Consider the following 22,372-nt stretch of genomic DNA (forward strand, 5'->3'; position numbering starts at 1 on the left):
TCCATCCCTGGAAGCATTTAAGTCTAAACTAAACTAGGTTGGGATGCTCACTGATACTCATTGCATAACAACCCACGCTGTGGGAGTGTTTTTTTCACCATAAGTTCGTGGTGAGAAGTTTTTTTTTTCTGAAGGAGCTGCGACCATCTACTGAAAAGACCGAGTGGGGACGGGCTTTCCCCACAAGCCTGCTTGAGTGGTTGCCTCGGTAGCAACCCATAGTTGTGAGTATTATTACTCTTATATATAGACCATTTTATTAAGATAATACACCATAGGGGCTCCCGGTGTCTCTGTGGTTTTTTCGTTTTTCGTACCTACCACAGCCCCAGATTTATCAGCCGTTGCCTGTCACCGCCCGCTGCTGCCCTCCGCTGCCCGAACACTCGTTAAGCTGGAGGGGAGCGCAGAGGGGAGAGCCCCGAGGTGAGGGGGGGGGACTGTCCCAGGGAGGGGGGAGGGACCGTCCACCCTTCCCGCCGACTGTGGGCATGGCTTTCTTCTAATGCTGCGACCCCTCCAGCCCCCCAAAACAGCCAGAGCTGGCCCCGTGAGTATATGAAACAAGTGGGATACCTTGTGGTGCGGTGGGTGCCGGGTAGTTTAAGCCTGACAGCCGTTTCGCGCACGTCTGCGCATCTACGGAGGTAGAGGCGCAGACGTGCATCTACCTCCTTTGGGTTAGAGCACACGGATATGTCGACCACGTCTGGTCCTAACTATGATGTACATACCGGGTCAGACGACGATAACACATCTAGTGAAGATGAGCGAGAGGGATTAGCGGTGGCCAGTGGAAGATGCGATGTTACGAGTTTTTTTAAAAACATAGCGACATCTACGGAATAAAAAAAAAGGGTGGGTGCACGGGTTGCGGAAATCAACTTGAAAAGGTTGAGCGAAAAGGAGGTGAGGCAGCCTCCGTAGATGCGCAGACATGCGCGAAACGGCCGTCAGGCTTAAACCACCCGGCACCCACCGCACCACAAGGTATCCCACTTGTTTCATATACTCCTCTTTTTCACCTGCAGTGCAAGTTGCCTGTTTTATTGCATGGTTTTGTATGCACTACAATCAACAATTTGTATTAAATACAGCTTTCAGCAGTGCCGGTTTTCTTCTGTTTTCTGCCTCCTCTGCCACTTTGCATATATCTGTACACCAGAGCATGCTTGGCTGGAAGTGGGACATCTGACGGACCGCCGCAAGACGCCCGCTCCTATAGTAGTGCCAACCCGCTTTTTTTCTAACACTGTTGACAAAATAGTGTGCAAGTGAAGTGAGTATGAAGCTGGCTGGTATCTTACTATTTTGGCAGGTAGACTTTGCAACTGCTATTTTTTGCGATAATGGTCCTTTAACTGTGCCAAGTTCATATAGGTGCTTACCCACTCTGGCTGTTGCAATCACTTCTTCCCCATGGACAGGTTTTGCAGTTTTCATACCGGCGACTGATCAAACATATCATTTCCAGCTCCCACCAGGGCTGCTGTCAGAAATTTTTGGACCCCATACTGGGCAAACCTACTGAGCCGCATTCAGTCCCCTCTGCCCCACATTGCAAATCACAATTTATGAAGGCATTGTCAGGAACCGGCCCGCGACACGCCTGCGTATACGGTTCCTGACTGCGGGTTTGACCAGATCGAGAGGGGAAGCAGCCTTAGTCAAGCTAAAACAAGGCTGTGACCCCTCAGAACACTTCTCACTGCCACCACTAGCTGTTGCTAGACAGTTCCACTTCGCTGTCGAGTTCTCAGCGCGCAATCCACGTTTTCGTATTCGGGTCAGCTTTGCGCTTTAGGCCGAATACGGGAACGCCACGCACCCACAAACACAGTACAGTTGTACAGTAACACGGCACAAGCAGGCACTGACTTGTAATGCAAGTTACACTGTAGTGCAGCAAAACCACTAACAGTCGTTCCGAACGATACTGTTAGCCACTCTGCTGTCGAGCGCAACAGTGCCCACACACACAATGCAATTACAATCTCATACGGTAGGGTTGCCCAAACGTACAATCAGGCATGGACTTATACACAGTTACACTTCAGTATCTTCTAGGCTATGAGTGTTAGTTTAGTACAGCAGAAGTCAAACTTATTAAATAACAATTTAATATTCCAGGAAAAAAATGGAACAATGCAGAAAATAATATATACAAAAGATTTACAAAAATAGTAAAAGTTACAAAATAAAAGTTACAACGATACACACAAGACAAGTTGCAAAAAAGGGTAAAAAACGTTACCAGCATATCGATCTGGGCGTTGGTTTTGGAGTACGCACTTTCTGGTCAGGAACCAGGTTAATCCTAGCTATGTGCTATCTCCAAGAACTACGAGTTGTGACTATCCTAGCTGCTGTTTTATAGCCCGATTTGGGGCCTCGGGCAATGGATGTTTCATCCCCCAAGCTCATGCAATTTCCCGTTTGTGACATCACGGTCTGCCGAGCCACTTGTCACATCTGGGCTAGCTGTGACGTGAATTTCAAGGCTTTTCCTGTCACACCTTGCAGACTCCAAAGCAATTCAGACCACAGGTAAAATTGTATCAAAAGAACTTCAAACCACTTCCAGGTAGGCTGTCATCTGAAAACTTCAAACATTCCTGTGTTAGCTTCCACTGTCCAGTCTGCATTGTATTTTGGCTTGTTGACATATACACAAAGTTCAAAGCACAGCAACAAAAGACAAGAGGGGCTTGTTATCTAATTACCTCTTTCCCAATTAGGAGCAGACAATGGCTTCCCCTGCTGGCCATTGAATGCAGAGTTACTTTACATTATATAAGGAACTCCAGGAAGCCAGCTGCCAGCCTTCAAAGCCAGACTGGCTAACAGACAATCCCATATGATACAGTCAGAAAAATGAAAGAAATATGTTTCTGTATTATCCTTAACATTATCAGCATCATAACTAGCTGCTATATTCCTGACAGGCATGAACACACTAACATCCATGTGTCCACTTTTCATGTGCTCCCAGGAGTGTTCTGCATATGCTCAGTTAGTTAAGACTGTAACTGCTTTTGCACAGAATGCTCCCAGCTATAGGAGCACAATGGCAAAAGCATGCTGCCCAGAACAGTGCATGTGCAGTGCCCCACAACACAGCTGGTTTGTGGGGGACTTCACAGGCGCACAACGGATTGGACCAAAGGGTATTAACCACCCTGGCGTTCTATTTATTGCGCCAGGGTGGCAGCGCAGCAGTTTTTTTAAAACATTTTTTAAAATCATGTAGCTAGCCTAGCGCTAGCTACATGATGCCCCTCCCTGCGACGTCCTCCCGTACCGCCCGATCGCCACCGGCGCGTACCCACGTAAGGAAATCCCGTTCTGAATGGGATTTCCTTTAAGAGCTTCCCCCGTCGCCATGACGGCAATCCCAATCCACCCCTCAGCGCTGCCTGGCACTGATTGGCCAGGCTGCCCAGGGGTCTCGGGGGTGGGGGGGGGCGGCGGTTACACGGTGGGCAGCTGTGCATCGGAGGCGAGCGGCGGCGATCATCCACAACACGCAGCAAGCAAAGTGCTTGCTGTGTGTTTTTAAAAACAATTATGAAAATCGGCCCAGCGGGGCCTGAGCGGCGCCCTCTGGCGGTTATGAACGCGTCCATACCGCTAAGGAGGTTAAGGGAGGTGATTGACTACAGGGCACTGGAAGGAGCATCAGGTAAGTAAAAATTGTTCTCTCCCATAGTTACATAGTTTACTATAATCACTAACTGACTAAGGTAACTTGGATGAGCCTCCTGGCACCTCACATTAATGGGCAGTCCATGTGGGCAGTCCATATGTGGCACTGTTCTCCGGGCCCCAGATTCACTCAGGCCCCATAAAGCAACCCCTCTTGTGTTGCCCTGGCTCCCACCAAGTTTTTCTGCACAGAGAGCAGAGTTGGAAGCAGTCCAATGGTAATTCAAAATACAGATGAGAAAATTACTATTTACAGTGACAGTGCTTATGTGGTATGTTCACTATGTGACTACCCTCCCATTGGTCAAAGAGAGGAACGGTGGAAGCTGTAGGAAGAAAAAAATCAGCATTTAGGGATCCTCATGCAGTTGTACCAAGCTGTCATGCAGAGCCCTAAATGGGTATCTTTAAAGAGTAACTGTCAGGCTGCAGAAGCTAATTTAAACCTCTATTCTCCTGTGTTAAACAGTTTAGAAGGAAGCCCAAAAGCAATTAGTGAAGATAAAAATCTCAGTTACCTTTGATGTGTGCTTATCAGCAAGTCTGTTATTCTTAAGAAGACGCAAGCCGCATATTACTGCAAAGCATTCTGGGGCTCTCCCCTCGGCTGCTAATGAGACCTTACAGCAGCTTGTAATCGCGTAGCACTGATAAATCTCGGGCAGACTACACTGCAGGAGTCAGCTATTGTTCCTAGCCACATGGCTCATTAATATTCACTGCACACTGTGTTATTTAGTACAAGCTTATCTGTGATCAGGAAGCAGGCAGGACATGACGACACATTTGACAGAAAAACATGGAGCCTGCCATGAGCTGTCAGGAGCATCTATCTCTGCATATACTATATACAAATTCTGTGAAATCCAAACGTGGACAGTGAAATGCATATGTAATGTAAGTACAGCCAATCTTTAGCTACTGATATATGTGTTTATTTTCTCTGAGACCTTATACCTAACAGCTCCTCTTTAATGAAACTGAAAACACACCTTCATCCAGGAATAATCTCTGCAAAAGTGGGGCTCCCAGAAACACACAAATCAGGTCAGCTACAAGACCTTTGTGAGTCAACTATCCCTTAATTGTTGGGGCTGGATGGAATGTGCAGATTGGGGAGGGTGCACACACAGAACCAATTCCCATTAAGAAGCATCCAACGCCCCCGTGGATACACCCGGGGTTTCCAGTGGTTTGGGCGATCAAGGATGGAGCTACAACTTGGTCAACTATCTTACTACAGACGGGGGTAGAAACAGAGACAGAAGAGTCCCAGATTCCCATATCTTCAGGGAGAGAGAGGTGGTATAAGAGAATAAGACAAGCAGGGGTTAAACATTACAAGTCCAGAATGAATAATTCTGGACAGGAGAATGTAAGAACAGTAGTGAATCTGTCCAGTTTTGAGCTGGCGCCAAAAGAGCTTAAGTTGCTCTCCGTGGTCTTAGCTAAGTCCCCACTTGCTATTTTGATGTCTTTCAGACATTACTTGACATTAATACGTTTTTGAGGAATATTCTTTTGAAGAAGCATTTTGTGTTGGGTGTAAACATGTCTGGACCCCGGGATGTTTCTGGTCTCGGTTTGACACTGGACATTGCCAACATCCCTTCTTTTCAGGCTTAACTAGTGGCCACCCTCCAGCAGTTGTTTTCTGAATCTGTGGGAGAGGTGGGGGTTGAAGAAGTCTCACCTTTTAGAATCATGAATCCGGACTACTGCCCAGTACACTCCAGGTCCACACCCATTGACATGTTTCAAGATATTGTAGAACATGACCTCATTAGATTGCAGGACAGGCAGAGCTCTGTTTTCAGCCTGTCATGGGGTGAGAAACAGGATATATGCTCTTTAAAAGATTTTTAAAAAATTTGGCAAACGTAATGTGGACAGAGGTGGAGCGGTAGGAGTCCTTGATTCGTGTTACTATAAGGTCTCTACTTATGAGAAGTTGAGATCGAATCTAACTACAGATTTCCAATTGGAGTTTCATGGTCTTCTGACGGAGGGAGCATCCATGGGAGTCTTATCTTCCAATCCTCCAATTGTGGAGGGTATTGGATCTTTGGGGAAGAGATTGGTTTACCAGATGCACAGGGAGAGAAGTCGCACACCACTGGTGAGGTGCTGGACCCGTGTTTGTAATGCACAAAAAATTCCAGAAGGTCCGCACACTCTAACGTACCATGTCCTGTTTATTCAAAACACGTGACAAACCATTCCACAACTAACGAATTGTTTCGGGGCCCCGTGGGGTCCCCTTTGTCAAGGCTACTTGACAAAGGGGACCCCACGGGGCCCCGAAACGATTCGTTGGTTGTGGAATGGTTTGTCACGTGTTTTGAATAAACAGGACATGGTACTTTAGAGTGTGCGGACCTTCTGGAATTTTTTGTGGTTTACCAGATGGACTCACACATCCAACCTTTAGTTCGCAGACTTCCCAGTTTCATATGAGATACCAAGCACACATTAACGAGCTTGGATGGTTTTCCATGGTCACACGGTCTCATGTGGGTCACATTTGACGTTAAAGCTTTATTTACATAAATACCACTTGCACTTGCCCTGGCTGTTTTAGAGTACCATTTTGTACCATCGATTTTCTCCTGCAAACCGTACCTTTATTGGGATGTGTGTGGAGTTCCTGCTTACACATAACTATTTCTTACTTGATGTGGGTTTCTATCTCCAGAGGTATGAAGCTTTGATGGGTGTGAAATTTTCTCCCTCACTCATCAACCTCTACATGGGTTAATGAGAGGAGCTACACATCTTTGGAGATGGGAGCACCTTTTCCAGGTATCTGGCCTGGTATGGCAGGTAATGTACATCGATGACTTGCTTGTAATCTGGTCTGGACCACCTGATGTGTTGCAGGATTTACTCGCATACCTTAATGAGAATAATTTGAATCTATCTTTCACTATGTTGTGTGACTCCATAGAGTTCAACTATCTGGATCTTACCCTAACAGGGGATGCAGAGAGTTTGAGGGTCTTGTCAAAAACCATTCTGAAGCCATGCTCTAGCAATGTGGTTTTGAGGCCAGCAGTTGTCATCTAAGGCATACCGCAAGGGCAGTTCCGGTGGGTGAATTTGTTTGTGCCTGGAGAAATTGCGGCCCTGCAGCGAGGCCTTAAAGCTGCAGTGGCCCATTTTGTAAAAAATTGTCTGGTCTTTAGGGGGGTTTAAGCCCATGGTCCTCAAGTGGTTAAACGGAATATGTCAATCCTGTGCATGGATGACAAGATTCGTTGGGTTTTGAAAGATACAGATTTGCATTTAGGAGGGCTCCCTTCTTTTTGGCTCTATTCTTTCCCCTAGTCTTTTCCATTGGCCTTTATTGGTTAATTGGTTATCCACAACAAGATCCTTTCTCTGCGTTACCCCAACATGTAGATACTGTCATGTACACGAGAAAGGTAGACAGGTGTTTTCTTTCTCTAATAACCACATTTTTCCTATTCGACAGCTTATCAACTGTAATAGTATGTTTTCTATGTGGTCTCGTGTACATCCTGCCGTGTTCAATATGTAGGCTGCACTACGAGGCCACTTCGCCACTGTATCTCCATACACTATTGCTTGGCTTCATGGACCACAAACAATGTGTCCAATGTGGCCGAGCACTTTGCACAATGCATGATAATGACAACATCTTTTTCCTTCAGGGGTGGTTGAGGAAGTAGTAGTTTCAGTGAATTATAAATAAAGATAATAGCTGCGCTTCTGTTTGTGCTTGTGTTTCTTCCAGTATAAAACAATCAGCAGGTTAAACTACACCCCCCCCCCCCATCAGGTGGGGACTCACCGGATGGTGCGGCCTACAGGGCCTGATATCGCATTTGGGGTATTGGCCACCCCACAGCCTCTCTGGCACCTCCCGTCCGGTCCTTCAGGGACACAAGTTCATCACCAGCTGTTTATAATAAAAATGGAGATTCCTCATCACGTAAAAGTCTACTGCTGGCTTTGTTTTAAAATATGCATATATATGCAAAAATGATCAGCAAAAACGTAAAAAGGTTCCAGTAATAAGTGTTCCCAATCCCAACATGGGATAGTAACAACTTAATATGAGCAATTAGGGATCACTTAAAGCAAAGTAATGCACTTAGCTAGGGTGGATAGAGCACCCAAGGATCACCTGACAGCCTGCCCGGTGTCCACGGTTGTCACTTCCGCTATCGGTGCTATTACTGCTCACTGGGAAAGATAAAACAACTCCTGCCCAAATCAAACCGGTCGCATCCGACCGGACCTTCGCGCTGACGTCACGACGCAACTCCGCCCAACGTTCTGTTGCTATGGCAGCTCCTCAGGGGCTACGGAGCCGCAGCGCGTGACGCCTTAAATAGAAAAGCAGCCTCTGCGACTGCGCCCAGTTTGTAAGCCCCATCATAAGTGGGATGGGATCCATTACTCACCGGTTGGAAGAAGACCTAGATGATATGCTGCAGGTAGCAGTCAAACTCATACCATGCTTGCTGCGAGATACCAAACATGCGCTTCGGATCCTTGCGGATGTAAGGGTGATGGAGACTATGCTGTTGGGAACAGCGGACATCTCGTCGCTTTACACCTGCATTCCGCATGGGAGCAGGCTGTGGGCGGTCAAGCAGTACCTCATGAAAACGGAGATGAAATTGGAGCAATGCGAGTTCATCTTACACCTCTTGGAATATGCCTTAAGCCATGATTATTTTTGGCATGAGGTCGAATACTATGTACAAATCCGGGGATGTGCTATGGGGGTGGTGTTTGCCCCCAGCTTCGCCAGCATATTTATGGCGGTGTGGGAGGAAGCCATGTTGATGGGGCCTGAATCCTCAAAGGTAGTTAAGTGGTCTAGGTATATAGACGACTTGTTGATCCCGTGGGAGGGGACAGAAACTGAATTTGGGGAATATGTCAAATATCTGAATGTTCATGACCTCAATATAGAACTCAGTGCAGTATGTAGCCATGAGTCAGTGGTGTTCCTTGATCTGGAGATCTATAAAATGGGAGATGAGCTCTGGACTTGGACACACTTTAAGGCGACTGACAGGAATGGCTACATACCTGTAGGGAGTTGCCATCACCCCTAATGGATAAGAGCCATACGTAAGGGACAGTTTCTCCGTCTCAGGAGAAACTGTTCCACGTCTGATGATTATCACAGGCAATCCATGATGTTGGCTGATAGGTTCCACGCCAAGGGATATTCAGCCACAGATGTTGAGAGAACTAGACAATAGATCGCCAGCTTGGAGAGATCAGGCACCTTTACAACCAAGGTGAAAAATAGTGAAGAGTAGACCTTGACTTCGGCTTTCTGACTTCAATCGCCAACACAAGCAGCTAGAAGCTTTATTCAGAAAGCATTGGGGGGTACTAAAGTTAGACCCCACTTTAAAACAAGCCATACCTGATCACCCTAAATTCCTATATAGAAGGGCTACTAATTTGAAAAATCATCTGGCCCCTAGCTGTGTTCTTCCCCCTAGGAGAATAAATAACCCCTGGCAAGAGGAGGGTTTCTATCCCTGCAGGAAGTGTTGAGCCTGTGAAGAGGCCTCTTACTGTTAGAACCAAATATGTGCAATCTCTTTCTAACAGTGAGAGGTTTAAAATTAGGGTGTTCATCACCTGCCGCACAATGTTTGTGGCGTATATGATCTGGTGTGTGTGCGGACTGCGGTATGTGGGCCGCACCACCAGAGCATTATACAAAAGGTGAAGTGAACACATTTATACAGTGGCATAGCAATAGGGGGTGCAGAGGTAGCGACCGCATCGGGGCCCTTGGGCTAGAGGGGCCCTGAAGGGCTCACCCCTCAAACACAGTATTAGCTATTAGATATTAGATATTGGTCCTGTGCTGATAATATTTACTTCTATAGTTGATTTGAATAGTAGTAATTATTAACACACAGTGTACCATCCCCTTCTTGCACCTGACACTGTGGTTGTTCTTGATTGTTTTTGGTGTGTTGTATCAATGGTTATCTATAGCTTGCTTAGGGGTGCCCAATGCTAAACTTGCACTGGGGCCCGCGGCTTCTTAGCTACGCCACTGCATCTATAATGCTGGTAAAGGGTTTAAATCACACAATTTATCCAAACATGTTGGTGAACAACAGAATTGCTCCATTTCGTCTTTGAATATTTGTGGGTTGTAAAAATTATCACTGCACTGGAGAGGTTGTAATAAAGAGAGGGCTATATCACAGAACGGATCAGTGAATAATGGCGCACAGCGCCTATGCATAAAAATGGTGCCGCATTAAAAAGATACGCTTATAGCTATTTATCGTTAGTACTGCATTATAATGGTGCTCAGGAAAAAAAGAAGAAAAACGGCACACAGTAACATTATTTATCAATAGCGCCGTTCATATGCCAAACAGCAGACGATATTGCACACAGTGACGTTATTTATCAATAGCTAACCTACATAAGCCAAACTGCAGAAGTTATTTGACTGCAAAATGGTGAATGGATTTAATGTAACACTGTCAAGGTTAGGGTTAGGCACCACCAGGGGAGGTTTAGGGTTAGGCACCCCCAGGGGGGTGGTTAGGGTTAGGCACCACCAGGGGGGTGGTTAGGGTTAGGCACCACCAGCGGGGTGGTTAGGGTTAGGCACCTCCAGGGGGGTGGTTAGGGTTAGGCACCACCAGGGGGGTGGTTAGGGTTAGGCACCACCAGGGGGGTGGTTAGGCACCACCAGGGGGGTGGTTAGGGTTAGGCACCTCCAGGGGGGTGGTTAGGGTTAGGCACCACCAGGGCGATGGTTAGGGTTAGGCACCACCAGGGCGGTGGTTAGGGTTAGGCACCACCAGGGGGTGGTTAGGGTTAGGCACCACCAGGGGGGTGGTTAGGGTTAGGCACCACCAGGGGGGGGGGGTCTAGGGGTTAGGGATAGGTACAGAGAGGGTTCTATGTGTTGATGCTAAATAACGATAAGGCTTTAACGTAAGCGACAAACGGATTAGCGGCAACACCGTGCGGCATTCTTCGCAGGCGCCATTTTCAGATGGATCCATCACAGAAAGAAACACAATGGATCTTTAAATTTCAGACGTTGGTGCCGGCCGGGCACATAGTTGACATCATCCTGAATGGTTTTATTAATAATACTTAGATCACATAACAATAGTTTAGGGTGGAAGGAGTTGGGCCCACCCATCTGAGATCTCCCATTGTGTGGTTCTTCCGGGTGGGGGGGGGGGTACGCATCTGTGCCTATACATGTTCACATACTACGGTTATGTTGCCCTGCAAATTTCTACTGCCTTTCAATGCGCTGTGGCTGGGGATGCTTTAGAGGGGTTTGTGAATGAGACATGTCAGAGTATTGAACATCATGACTCTTAGTACAAGTCAACTGTTTTTGGATTGTGTAATATGCATAATCTTGAATGCTATCATTTGTTATATGGGATGTTATGCCTGTAAAGGGAAAACTTTAGGCATTATGCATGAGGCTGTATTATTCATTCTTAGCCCCACGGTGGCAGCATAGTTCCTTTTCGCCTCACAATTGAGCTTAAGGAACTTAGCAGCCTTTGCATCTTGCAGAGGTCCTGTAGCCTGGGCTTACAAGCTGGGTGCAGTCGCTGCTTCTCTATTTAAGGTGTCACTTCAGCGCAAAGGTCCGGTCGGACGTGACCGGCGGGATGCACGCAGGATTTGTTTTATCTTTTCCAGTGAGCAGTAATAGCACCGATAGCGGAAATGACAACCGTGGACACCGGGCAGGCTGTCAGGTGATCCTTGGGTGCTCTATCCACCCTAGCTAAGTGCATTACTTTGCTTTAAGTGATCCCTAATTGCTCATATTGAGTTGTTACTATCCCATGTTGGGAACTTATTACTGGAACTTTAGGTTTTTGCTAATCATTCTTGCATATATATGCATATTTTAAAACGAATAAAGCCATAAGTAAACTTTTATGCGATGAAGAGTCTCAATTTTTATTGTAAACAGCTGGTGATGAACTTGAGTCCCTGAAGGACCGGACGGGAGGTGCCAGAGAGGCTGTGGGATGGCCAATACCCCAAACACGATATCGGGCCCTGAAGGCCACACCATCCGGTGAGTCCCCACCTGACGGGGGGTGTTTTACCTGCTGATTGTTTTATATTGGAATAAACACAAGCACAAACAGAAGTGCAGCTATTCTCTTTATTTATAATGAAGAGTGGTACACACACTAAATAGCAGTGCTCCACATATGTTACATGATCTGGGACTTTGTAGTGTGTATGTGGTGCTTGCACATGGACTTTTGCACAAAATTGTAACTGACTCACAGTATAATTTCGCTGAGGCTTGAGGAGTCCCCTATATGAGTGCAGTGTTCCAAGTGTGATTTGATTCTATATTTTGTATATTGAATACAGCAGCATACCATCCATGGGCGTCCACACATACGGCAAAACCAGGCATCTGCCCGAGCCTGGCCGCCCGCTGCCCCCCCCCCCCCCCTGGCCGCGTGCCCGTGCAGCCAGAAGGAGAGGAGCAGCGCAGAGAAGAGAGAGAGCTATGGGCACAGTGGGGAAGGGCGGACGTCTCCCCCCCCCTTCCCTCACCTTAGGGGGCTCTCTCTCCCTCGCTGTCCCCTCCAGAATGAAGTGTGCAGCGGCTGGGCAGCGGGCGGAACTTACCTCGTCTCGCTCCTGCGCCGGAAGTTCTGGTGCCGCACTCTGGTCTGGATCAGACAAGAGTAGCGGGTAATCCATCCGGCGCGTGCGACGAGAGGAGGTAAGTTCCGCCCGCTGCCCAGCCGCTGCACACTTCATTCCGGACTCCGGAGGGGAGAGCGAGAGAGGGAGGGAGAGCCCCCTAAGGTGAGTGCCCATAGCTCTCTCTTTTCTCTGCGCTGCTCCCCTCCTGCTGGGGCACACATGGCCACTTTTTCTGGGGACATATCCCCCTGCCTACATATACTGGGACATATCCCCCCTGCCTACATATACTGGGGACATATCCCCCCTGCCTACATATACTGGGGACATATACCCCCTGCCTACATATACTGGGGACATATACCCCCTGCCTACATATACTGGGACATATCCCCCCTGCCTACATATACTGGGGACATATCCCCCCTGCCTACATATACTGGGGACATATACCCCCTGCCTACATATACTGGGGACATATACCCCCTGCCTACATATACTGGGGACATATACCCCCTGCCTACATATACTGGGGACATATACCCCCTGCCTACATATACTGGGGACATATACCCCCTGCCTACATATACTGGGGACATATACCCCCTGCCTACATATACTGGGACATATACCCCCTGCCTACATATACTGGGACATATACCCCCTGCCTACATATACTGGGACATATACCCCCTGCCTACATATACTGGGACATATACCCCTGCCTACATATACTGGGACATATACCCCCTGCCTACATATACTGGGACATATACCCCCTGCCTACATATACTGGGACATATACCCCCTGCCTACATATACTGGGACATATACCCCTGCCTACATATACTGGGACATATACCCCTGCCTACATATACTGGGCACATATACCCCTGGCTACCTGTTCTGGGGACATCTCTACCCCTGGCTACCAGTTCTGGGGACATCTATACCGCTGGCCACCTATTCTGGGGACACCTATAGACCTGGGGCTACCTATTTTTGGGGAACCACTGCTGTCAGATTGAGTGTATTTTGGGGAACTGCTGCCAGGTGAGAGGTGTCTACATATTAAGGGGGCATTCTGCCTATTTATGTGAAAAGCTGTCTATTTATGTGCCTCATGACTGCTGAATTTGTCTTGTTGCGGGCCTCATGGTTACTGACTTAGTCTTGTTGGGGGCCTCATGATTTGTTGGGGGCCTCAAGATTGCTGAATTTGTCTTGTTGGGGGCCTCATGATTGCTGAATTTGTCTTGCTGGGGGCCTCATGATTGCTGAATTTGTCTTGATGAGGGGGGCCTCATGATTGCTGATTTTGTCTTGTTGGGGGTCACATGATTGCTAACTGCGAGACTATGGAAAAAGCTGAATCATCATCATATGAGACAATAGCATTAAACCTACTTTTTACGCTTTTTAAAACAGAAAATGAAACTGGGAGGTTCTAAAAAAAATGAATATTTTTTTCAGGAGTACAATGGATGAAATGGTTTATCTTCACAGTTTATTTTCAACTTAATTTTCCATAATGTTCATGTATGAGTTAAAACGTTTGTATTTAGTTTAAAATGCTGTTGGCACTTTGTGATAGTAAAGTGACTTTGCAGTTTGGACACTCGACCTCCAAAAGGTTCGCCACCACTGTCCTAATCTAATGTCCCACCATTGCTTAGTTCATGTAAACTTGTCTCCACCCACGACCACACCCACATTCTGGTTCATGACCACTCCCATTTTGCGGCGCGGCGCGCTATGCATGCAGCATGACGTAGCTCCATTTTTTAACACCAACCCAGATTTGCGGCGCCCGCCCCGCTTTTTGCTCCCCACTTTTTGCCCCCCTGGAAAATTTTCTGCGGACGCCCATGATACCATCGGTTATGTGGTGCTTGTACATGGACTTTTGCACGAAACTATAATTGACTTAAAGTATAATTTTCCTAAGGATTGAGGAGTACCCTATATGAGCGCAGTGTTCCAAGTGTGATTTCATTCTATAGCTTCAGTTAATTGTTGCAATAAATACAATGGATTTTTAATCTGGGTAAAATATTTCCTGACTGTTTGAATACACGGTGGTATCTTGACTTTTAATACTGCATAACTGTTTAAAATGTTTGCATATGACTCCACTCAGTTTTGCATGATTTCTTGGGTTTCGGCCAAATTGGCTACCTTTCAGGTGCCACTGCCTCGTCCATCCCCCAAGGGTGGAGTATTTTTTTGTATATTTCCCATTGAGTTTGGAAAGCTATGACTAAGGACCTGCATGTCAGAAACGCATCAACTGCCTTTCTTGTCTTCGTGGTGCTATAAATAAATGTTGTGGATTTTACCGCAATATGGTGGCAATATGGCTCTTTTTGCCAAATATGTGACAGGTACTCTCTGGAGGGATTGTCAGGCACCACCAGCAGGTAAGAAGGTTGAAGCTACTTTTAGAATATTCTCATACACATTTATGGGACCAATGATACAAACATTTTTCATGTTAAATTTTACATCGTCCCCTAAGAAAACTGGAAGGCAGAAACATACGGTATTATCAAAAAAAAATTGAACTTCTTGATGCCTCATTTATGATGCATCAAATTGTAATGATCCGCTCAGCTGTCTGCTGGAAAAGAGACCTGTCTTCACTTTGTAAGTTTCAGAGTTACTCTGCTGGTGAGGAATTTGCATACATTTGTCATGCAAATGGCTTAGCTGCTTCCTTTGATGGCTTTCAGTATAAATACTTTTTGCTCCCAGAATTCTCTGCTGGTCATAGAGGTTTGTTCCTGCTAAACTCACCTGGAGTGTCAGCCATTGCTATCTTAGTGTAGTTAATCCTTGGGGAGTGCTCCTTGCATTCCTATTTAGTGCAGTCAGCTAGTGTATATTTCTACTGCCTATTCTGTCTAGTCAGTCTTTTGGAGTATAGCCTCGGCTGCGGTTGCTGCTGGTTGCTCCTTCTGTCTGTCTTGTTGTGTGGATCACACTCGCTCTTGCGGAAGAGCAGTGGATCCTTTTCAGTCCTGTTCCTGTGTGCGGATCGCACTCGCTCTTGCGGAGTGCAGTGAATCCTTTTCAGTCCTGTTCCTGTGTGCGGATCGCATTTGCTCTTGCGGAAGAGCAGTGGATCCTCGCTGTCTTGTTTCTGTTGTCCGTTTGTCCAGAGTAAATGCTTGCTGTTGCCTGAGGTAAGGCAACCGATTAGCAAGCGTTTCTGTTATTTGTTTGTTTGTCTTTCTGAGTTCATTTGTTAGTTAGGGTGGCACGCTTATCAATGGGCACCTAACGCGCGGTGATCGTGTCTTAAACGCGTTCGCTGTTGCGAATGAGTGCGGTATTCGCGTTTAGCTAGCGTTTGTTATTTTCCTTGATGTTCTGATCATTGTTATTTGATATGTCTTTCTTGCTACACTTGTGCTCTGTCTAATTCGGTCTTGTGTCACTATTTGGCAATCGCCGCTCTTGCGATTGCATTCCCACTTTGTTTCCGCTGTTGTGTGTTTACCGTCGCTGGGTGAGGACTAGATTGGTGGACACACATACATTCCGTCTCTGTGCTCTCTCTCTTTAAGGGCTAACTTGCCCTGCATTGCTTCAACTCGTACAATTCCCACCTGGCATCTGTGGCAGTGCAGAGACTGTGTACGTCTGCACTCCACAGCTCCATCTGCCGGTGGGAATTTCCCTCTACAGGTGCATAGCACCATAGCTGGGTTCTGTCAAAATATACGCTTGTGGAGGATTTCCGCAGTGTCAGCGCGCATCCTGTGCGCTGACCACGGAGAAAATTCCCCAATCGTTACACAAATATTATGGCACCCAACTAGACTCTTGTTAGAACACCAGTAATTAATGATCCTTATCTAGACTTCCTGAAAAATTATTTATTTAGTCACTTTGAAAAACTTAATATGAGCCATCAGCAATTAGTCTTCAGAAGACATCCATTTTAACTCTTGCAAGCGAGAACACAATGGTGTTTAAAGTAGACATTGAACACAGCAGACTCTGCATCTTCCCCCAGCAGGTCGTGAAGCCTGAAAGAAACACATATACTTAAATGATGTTCTGCAATGTGCTTTGTACACTTAAAAAAAATGCATGTTGTGGTTCAAGCTAAGCTCGTGTCAAGCAGCAGTTGGGATTTTGCATTTTTTTGCTGCCATTAGGGTTAATGAGACTTTATGCAGCTACATTCTGGATGAGCAGAGGCATCTAGTAGATTCTTCCAGCTTACATACAAGTATATGTACAGTTTTCCAACTCACCTTTGAGAGTTATGGAATTTAAAAGGGGCACTATTGTGCAATGGTATGCTCAGAGATTATGTGAGTAATGAACTAACTCACATTAGTGCCCCTTTAATTAGCATCACTACTCACTCCCTCTATGGCTATTAAAGTACCCCTGAACTGGATATTTTTCAACCTACTTTTAATCCTGATTTATGTGTGGTGCTGTGACACATGTCACAGCACCATCTGCACCCTCCAGAGCCCCCTGTAGCCCCAGCTCTGCTCAGCCATAATCTCCAACTGAGCAGAATGTTGAATATGGGTGGGGAGTAACTTGCAGTTCCCCTCCCCTAGCTCTTCTCCCTGCACAAACCGTATATCACTGTGTGTAACAGCACACAGCAGGAGAGCTGCGACTTGTGTGGGTTTAGGGAGATTGACCTCGGAACAATAGTGCACTATGGGCTGGGGAGAGGAATTGCCACTTCCTCCCCACCCATACTCAACTATTTTGCCACTGGGTTGTAGCTGAACCTCTAGTAGCTGCACCACCGACTCTAAACCACCACAACATGGCTGCTGCCTGTAAACTACACAAAGATGCAGTCCAAAGAAACAGAAGATGATGGGCATCTACTGCATAAAAACCCTTTATTGTGGTGGGTAGACACAGTGGTTACAGCAGTGGGGGGAAGAACAAGATGTCTGACAGCTGTTTCGCAGAGATAGACCCTGCTTCTTCAGAGACAAACAAATACAATGACATACAATCTTTTAAATGTTGGCCATCTCACTCACCTCCGCCCAGTAGCCGGCTTGGAACGCACGCCACGCTGATCTTTGGCAACGCCCCTTCTCTACCCACAACGTCACATCCGGTGATTACCTCTAGCCTATTGGCGAGCCGCGAGTCTCCCCGCCTATCGAAACACTCTTGTGTGCCGTGTGACAGGGGGAGCGGCCGTTCAGCGGGCGTACGTGTATCTGGTAGCTATAGCGACCCTTCCTGCCGCTACAGAACGCTGCCAATTCAATTTGCATACGCAGAGCCACCCTCTTCTCATACGGGTCAGCATTGCAGGTCTCCCTGCCTACGTGACCTTATTGAGACGTTTTCATTGGGCAGCATAGCATACACTGGGATAGGCAGTATACGTTGTCATGGTGATCATCTGGCCTTTCTTATGCATACCTACAATACAAAAAGTATGAGTGGTATACCAACTTATAACACTTCATAAATTCATGATCTATACTTTAAGTGTAAGCAACAAATTAAAAGAACACGAAGGAATAAAAAGTAGGTTTAAAACTGAATGGACGTATAATACAGCATCTTAAAGGGAAGATCTAACTCTCAATTGTATTTACTAAGAAAACAGTGTAGCTCATTCCTATCGTTTAATCCTAGTGGGCCACATGCATTTGTAATCGAGATAATTTTAGCCTCCTGCTGTAATAGCAATTGTTCTCGGTTACCGCCCCTATGGGGAATCCTTACAGTTAGGATACCTGCGAATTTTAAACAACCAGTATTGCCATTATGACATTCCCTCAAGTGTCTTATCAATCTGCCGGCTCCTACTCCTGTTTTTACCGAGTTGCAATGCTCCTGGAAGCGGGTGCATATCATACGGGTTGTTTGGCCTATATAAAAGCTGCCACATATGCAAACTACACAATATACTGCAAAACTGCTCCGACAGTGTATAAATTCCTTAATTTTTAGCAGTTGGCCTCCCAGTTGAATACTACACCCTGCTTTGTACTCATTGCAGTGATTGCAGTTGCCACATTTAAAGCCTCCTATAGGAATACATTTCAGTAGCCAATTGGATTCTGTTTTCATCCTGAATTCACTACCAGTTATGGCATCCCCTATGGTCCGTGCCTGAACGAGCTGAGCGGCCAGTTGGCCGCCACCCAGGCCAGGTTGGGATCGTCCCGCAGGACATGCCAATGTCTGTAGATTGCCTTAATGCGTTCTGCCATTGGTGAAAAATCGAAAACACATGTAAATCTCCGTTTAGATTTCGATTGGGATTCCAAAGTGTGTTCCCCTCTGGATCGTTTCTCATTTCTGTTCCTGATTAACATTTTTCTTTCCAGAGCATCCGCTCTTCGAAAAGCTGCATTTATGTTTTGGAAGTCATGACCCCTACTGGCCAGTCTGGCCGCCAAGTCCTGACTTTGTTTCAGGAAGTCGCATCGTTTAGAATTATTTCGCTTCAGGCGGAAGCAATTTGACTGTATGTGGAGCACACTGCAGGTAAGACCACTTGTGGTTTAAATCCTCCCTGCTGCATTTTTGGTGCCAGTGCTTTTTTCTTCATTTTGTGCGAATTAGACTGTCTAAATACTGAGCACAAATGCAACAAGCGGAAACAGAGGCCCCGGTGGTAACGGGTGCACAGGAAGCAACAGCCAGCTCTTGTAATACTCGCTTGTTAGCAGGTAGATCGGATTGGGTTACATTTTTCACTGACACAGCAAGTGGTTCAGTTGCAAGTAAAGCAGTGGGGGTGAAGATTTTGGAACAAGACATCAATCGGTTGTCTGAAAAAGAGGTTAAACTGTTCTGGACGGTCACCTCTCTTAAGAGGTATGACGACAAGAAGATAGCATCAAGGGGTTTTAGGAAATACAGTGAAGTAAGCGAATACAAAAACGACACAACTTTTGTCCAAGATTGGGACCAGGAACATCTGGACCACTCCTTAAAGAGACACTGAAGCGAAAAAAAAAAATGATATAGTGAATTGGTTGTGTACTATGAATAATTACTAGAAGATTAGCAGCAAAGAAAATATTCTCATACTTTTATTTTCAGGTATATAGTGTTTTTTCTAACATTGCATTATTCTATAATATGTGCAGATTACACAACACTCAGCATTCAAAATGAGTCTTTCAGAGCAGTCTGTGAAGTAATTACCTCTCCTCTAGCAGAGGAAAAGTAAACAGTTCAATTACAGTTGAGATAATAAAAGTCAGATAACAGCCCTCTCCACGACTAACTTGGTCGGAGAGCTTAATGGCTTGTTTGCATAGAGATAACAACTGGAGTTTCTCAACTCTTCCTGTACTGGAAACAATTACACTGATGTATCTGATCTTAATGTTTTATTTCTTAGCTGTGCTACACATACAAATCATAATATCATTTTTTTTTCGCTTCAGGTGTCTCTTTAAGGTTGCAAGCAATTGTACTTAAACGGACAGAGCTTGAATATCATAATACAGTTGCAGAGATAGCAAATAAAAAGGAAGAGCTCCTGAAATTGTCTAATACTGAACAACTGCAGAAATTGGAAACAAAAATTGAGAATCGTCTAGTGTCCATACAGGACGATATTAAGGAAAGAAAACTGAGAAAATTCAAAAGAGATCAGCAAGATTTCAAGGGAAAGGTGTTTGATTGGGGTCAACCAGCCAGAAGACATAGAAATAGAAGGAGAAAATCCAACAAAGACCCTAAAGGCTATTGGACAACAGATTCTGGTTCTAACTCCAGTCAGGAAGAGGAAGCAGAAGGCTCTAAGCGTAAAGTTGGTCCTCCACCTAAACCCATAATTAAAAGCCCAAGATGTGTCGAGACCCCTTTAGGCGAAGAATCAGAAGGGGACGAGGCGGAAGAGCCTGCCCGCAAGAAACCTTACTTGAGAAAAGTCACCTGGGGCAGGGGGACATATGGGAGGGTTTATCAAAGGAGGAAGTAGATCAACTTCTATCTGCTAATGAGGCTGATGAATTACAGATAATTAATATCTCTGGAATTCCTTTACCGGATGGATGTTTCTCTGTATTGAAGAAAGGTTTAAACTTTTCTCTGACTGCAACTTTTGATCATTTCAAGTTTGAAGTGGACTGGTACAGGAGTATACGGAAATTGAATATACTGGTGTGGCAGAATAAGAAAGAGGGAGAAGAACCCATGGAGATGAGACTTAATAGTCATACCACCATTAGTAACCTGGGGTATATGGCACCTAAATTGGATAGTGCAAGGGACTTGGAAGCACTACAGAATTTACAAGAATTGTTGGCAGAAAGCCATATTGTAGAGCAGGAAATCCCAGAAATTCCAACTAGAGAGGTGTTCAGGCCTTGCAGGTCCGTTAGGGACTTCTCCACAACACCAGGATCGGCAGTAGATATTTTTAACAAACGAGTACTGGCAGACATGCAGGCTTTAGTGTTTCCCAAGGATCCACCTAACATCACCCCCGTAGAAAAGGAGAGCCTTGATTGGTTGAAGGAAAACAAAAAGATCGTCTTGAAAAAGGCGGATAAGGGCGGGAATGTAGTAGTTATGTCAACTGATTACTATATTAAGGAAGCCCTTAGGCAGCTGGAGGGTTCAGATGGTTTTTACACCAAACTAACCAGTGACCCCACTAGTCATTACAAGGCGGCCCTACAGACCTTACTCAGACAAGGGGTGGAAACAGGTTTCATCTCCAAACAGTTGGGGGAGGGACTCCTACCAGAGTTCCCAATCAAACCGGTTTGGTACTTCCTCCCCAAGGTTCACAAGGACCCCGTCTGCCCCCCGGGGCGCCCGATTGTGTCAGCCAGGGGTTCTTTGACAGAACCTCTGTCGAGGTATCTGGATTACATCCTTAAGCCCTTTTTGAAAGTGGTTTCCACACACCTGGCTGACACCTTGGACGTCCTGGGTAAACTGGAGGGGGTGCACCTTGGGGAGGAAGTAAAATTGGCATCAATTGATGTTGTCAATTTGTATACACGCATCCCACAAAAACTGGGTGTCCAGGTTGTAGGAGGAATACTTGAAAATCAGGGAAAAGATGAGAAATGGGTGCAGTACATCTGTGAGTGCCTGCATTTTGTCATCTCACATAATGCATTCCTGTTCAACAACCGGTGGTACTCTCAGTGCTCTGGTGTTGTCATGGGAACACCGGTGTTTCCAACTCTCTCAAACCTATTTTTATGGGGATGGGAGAGTAAAGTGATCCTCAATGGTGAGAACCCATTCAGAGCACTGATAGGCCACTGGTATAGGTATGTGGATGACATATTTCTTACATGGAAGGGAACTGATTTGCAGTTTGCCGAATTCTTGACATTCTTGAACTCCAACGATTTTAACATGCAATTTACTGGCGTGTTGGGTGGTGATCGTTTGGAGTTTTTGGATCTTGAGATATTCATCGAGGGAGGCTGTCTCCTCACTAAAGGGCATAAAAATCTACTGCCACAAATTCAATGCTTTTGAGTGCCAGTTATCACCCAACGCACACTATCAAGTCTATCCCATACGGCCAGTTTGTCCGCCTGAAGCGAAATAATTCTAAACGATGCGACTTCCTGAAACAAAGTCAGGACTTGGCGGCCAGACTGGCCAGTAGGGGTCATGACTTCCAAAACATAAATGCAGCTTTTCGAAGAGCGGATGCTCTGGAAAGAAAAATGTTAATCAGGAACAGAAATGAGAAACGATCCAGAGGGGAACACACTTTGGAATCCCAATCGAAATCTAAACGGAGATTTACATGTGTTTTCGATTTTTCACCAATGGCAGAACGCATTAAGGCAATAATCTACAGACATTGGCATGTCCTGCGGGACGATCCCAACCTGGCCGGGGTGGCGGCCAACCGGCCGCTCATCTCGTTCAGGAGGGCACGGACCATAGGGGATGCCATAACTGGTAGTGAATTCAGGATGAAAACAGAATCCAATTGGCTACAGAAATGTATTCCTATAGGAGGCTTTAAATGTGGCAACTG

General features: G+C 46.0%; 1 protein-coding gene across 4 annotated transcripts in view; it reads right to left on the bottom strand.

The window, feature by feature from the left end:
• Positions 1–16,240: 16,240 nt before the first annotated feature.
• Positions 16,241–22,372, bottom strand: part of LOC137524891 (putative methyltransferase DDB_G0268948) — a 118,758-nt gene continuing 112,626 nt past the window's right edge. For all 4 annotated transcript variants that reach the window (XM_068245379.1, XM_068245378.1, XM_068245380.1 and 1 more), the window contains one exon: positions 16,241–16,418. In XM_068245379.1, coding sequence (XP_068101480.1) covers positions 16,331–16,418 — 88 coding nt within the window. In that variant the 3' untranslated portion in view covers positions 16,241–16,330. The remainder of the gene's footprint in view (positions 16,419–22,372) is intronic.

The sequence above is a fragment of the Hyperolius riggenbachi genome, chromosome 7 (assembly GCF_040937935.1).
Source record: "Hyperolius riggenbachi isolate aHypRig1 chromosome 7, aHypRig1.pri, whole genome shotgun sequence".
Classification (NCBI taxonomy): domain Eukaryota; kingdom Metazoa; phylum Chordata; class Amphibia; order Anura; family Hyperoliidae; genus Hyperolius; species Hyperolius riggenbachi.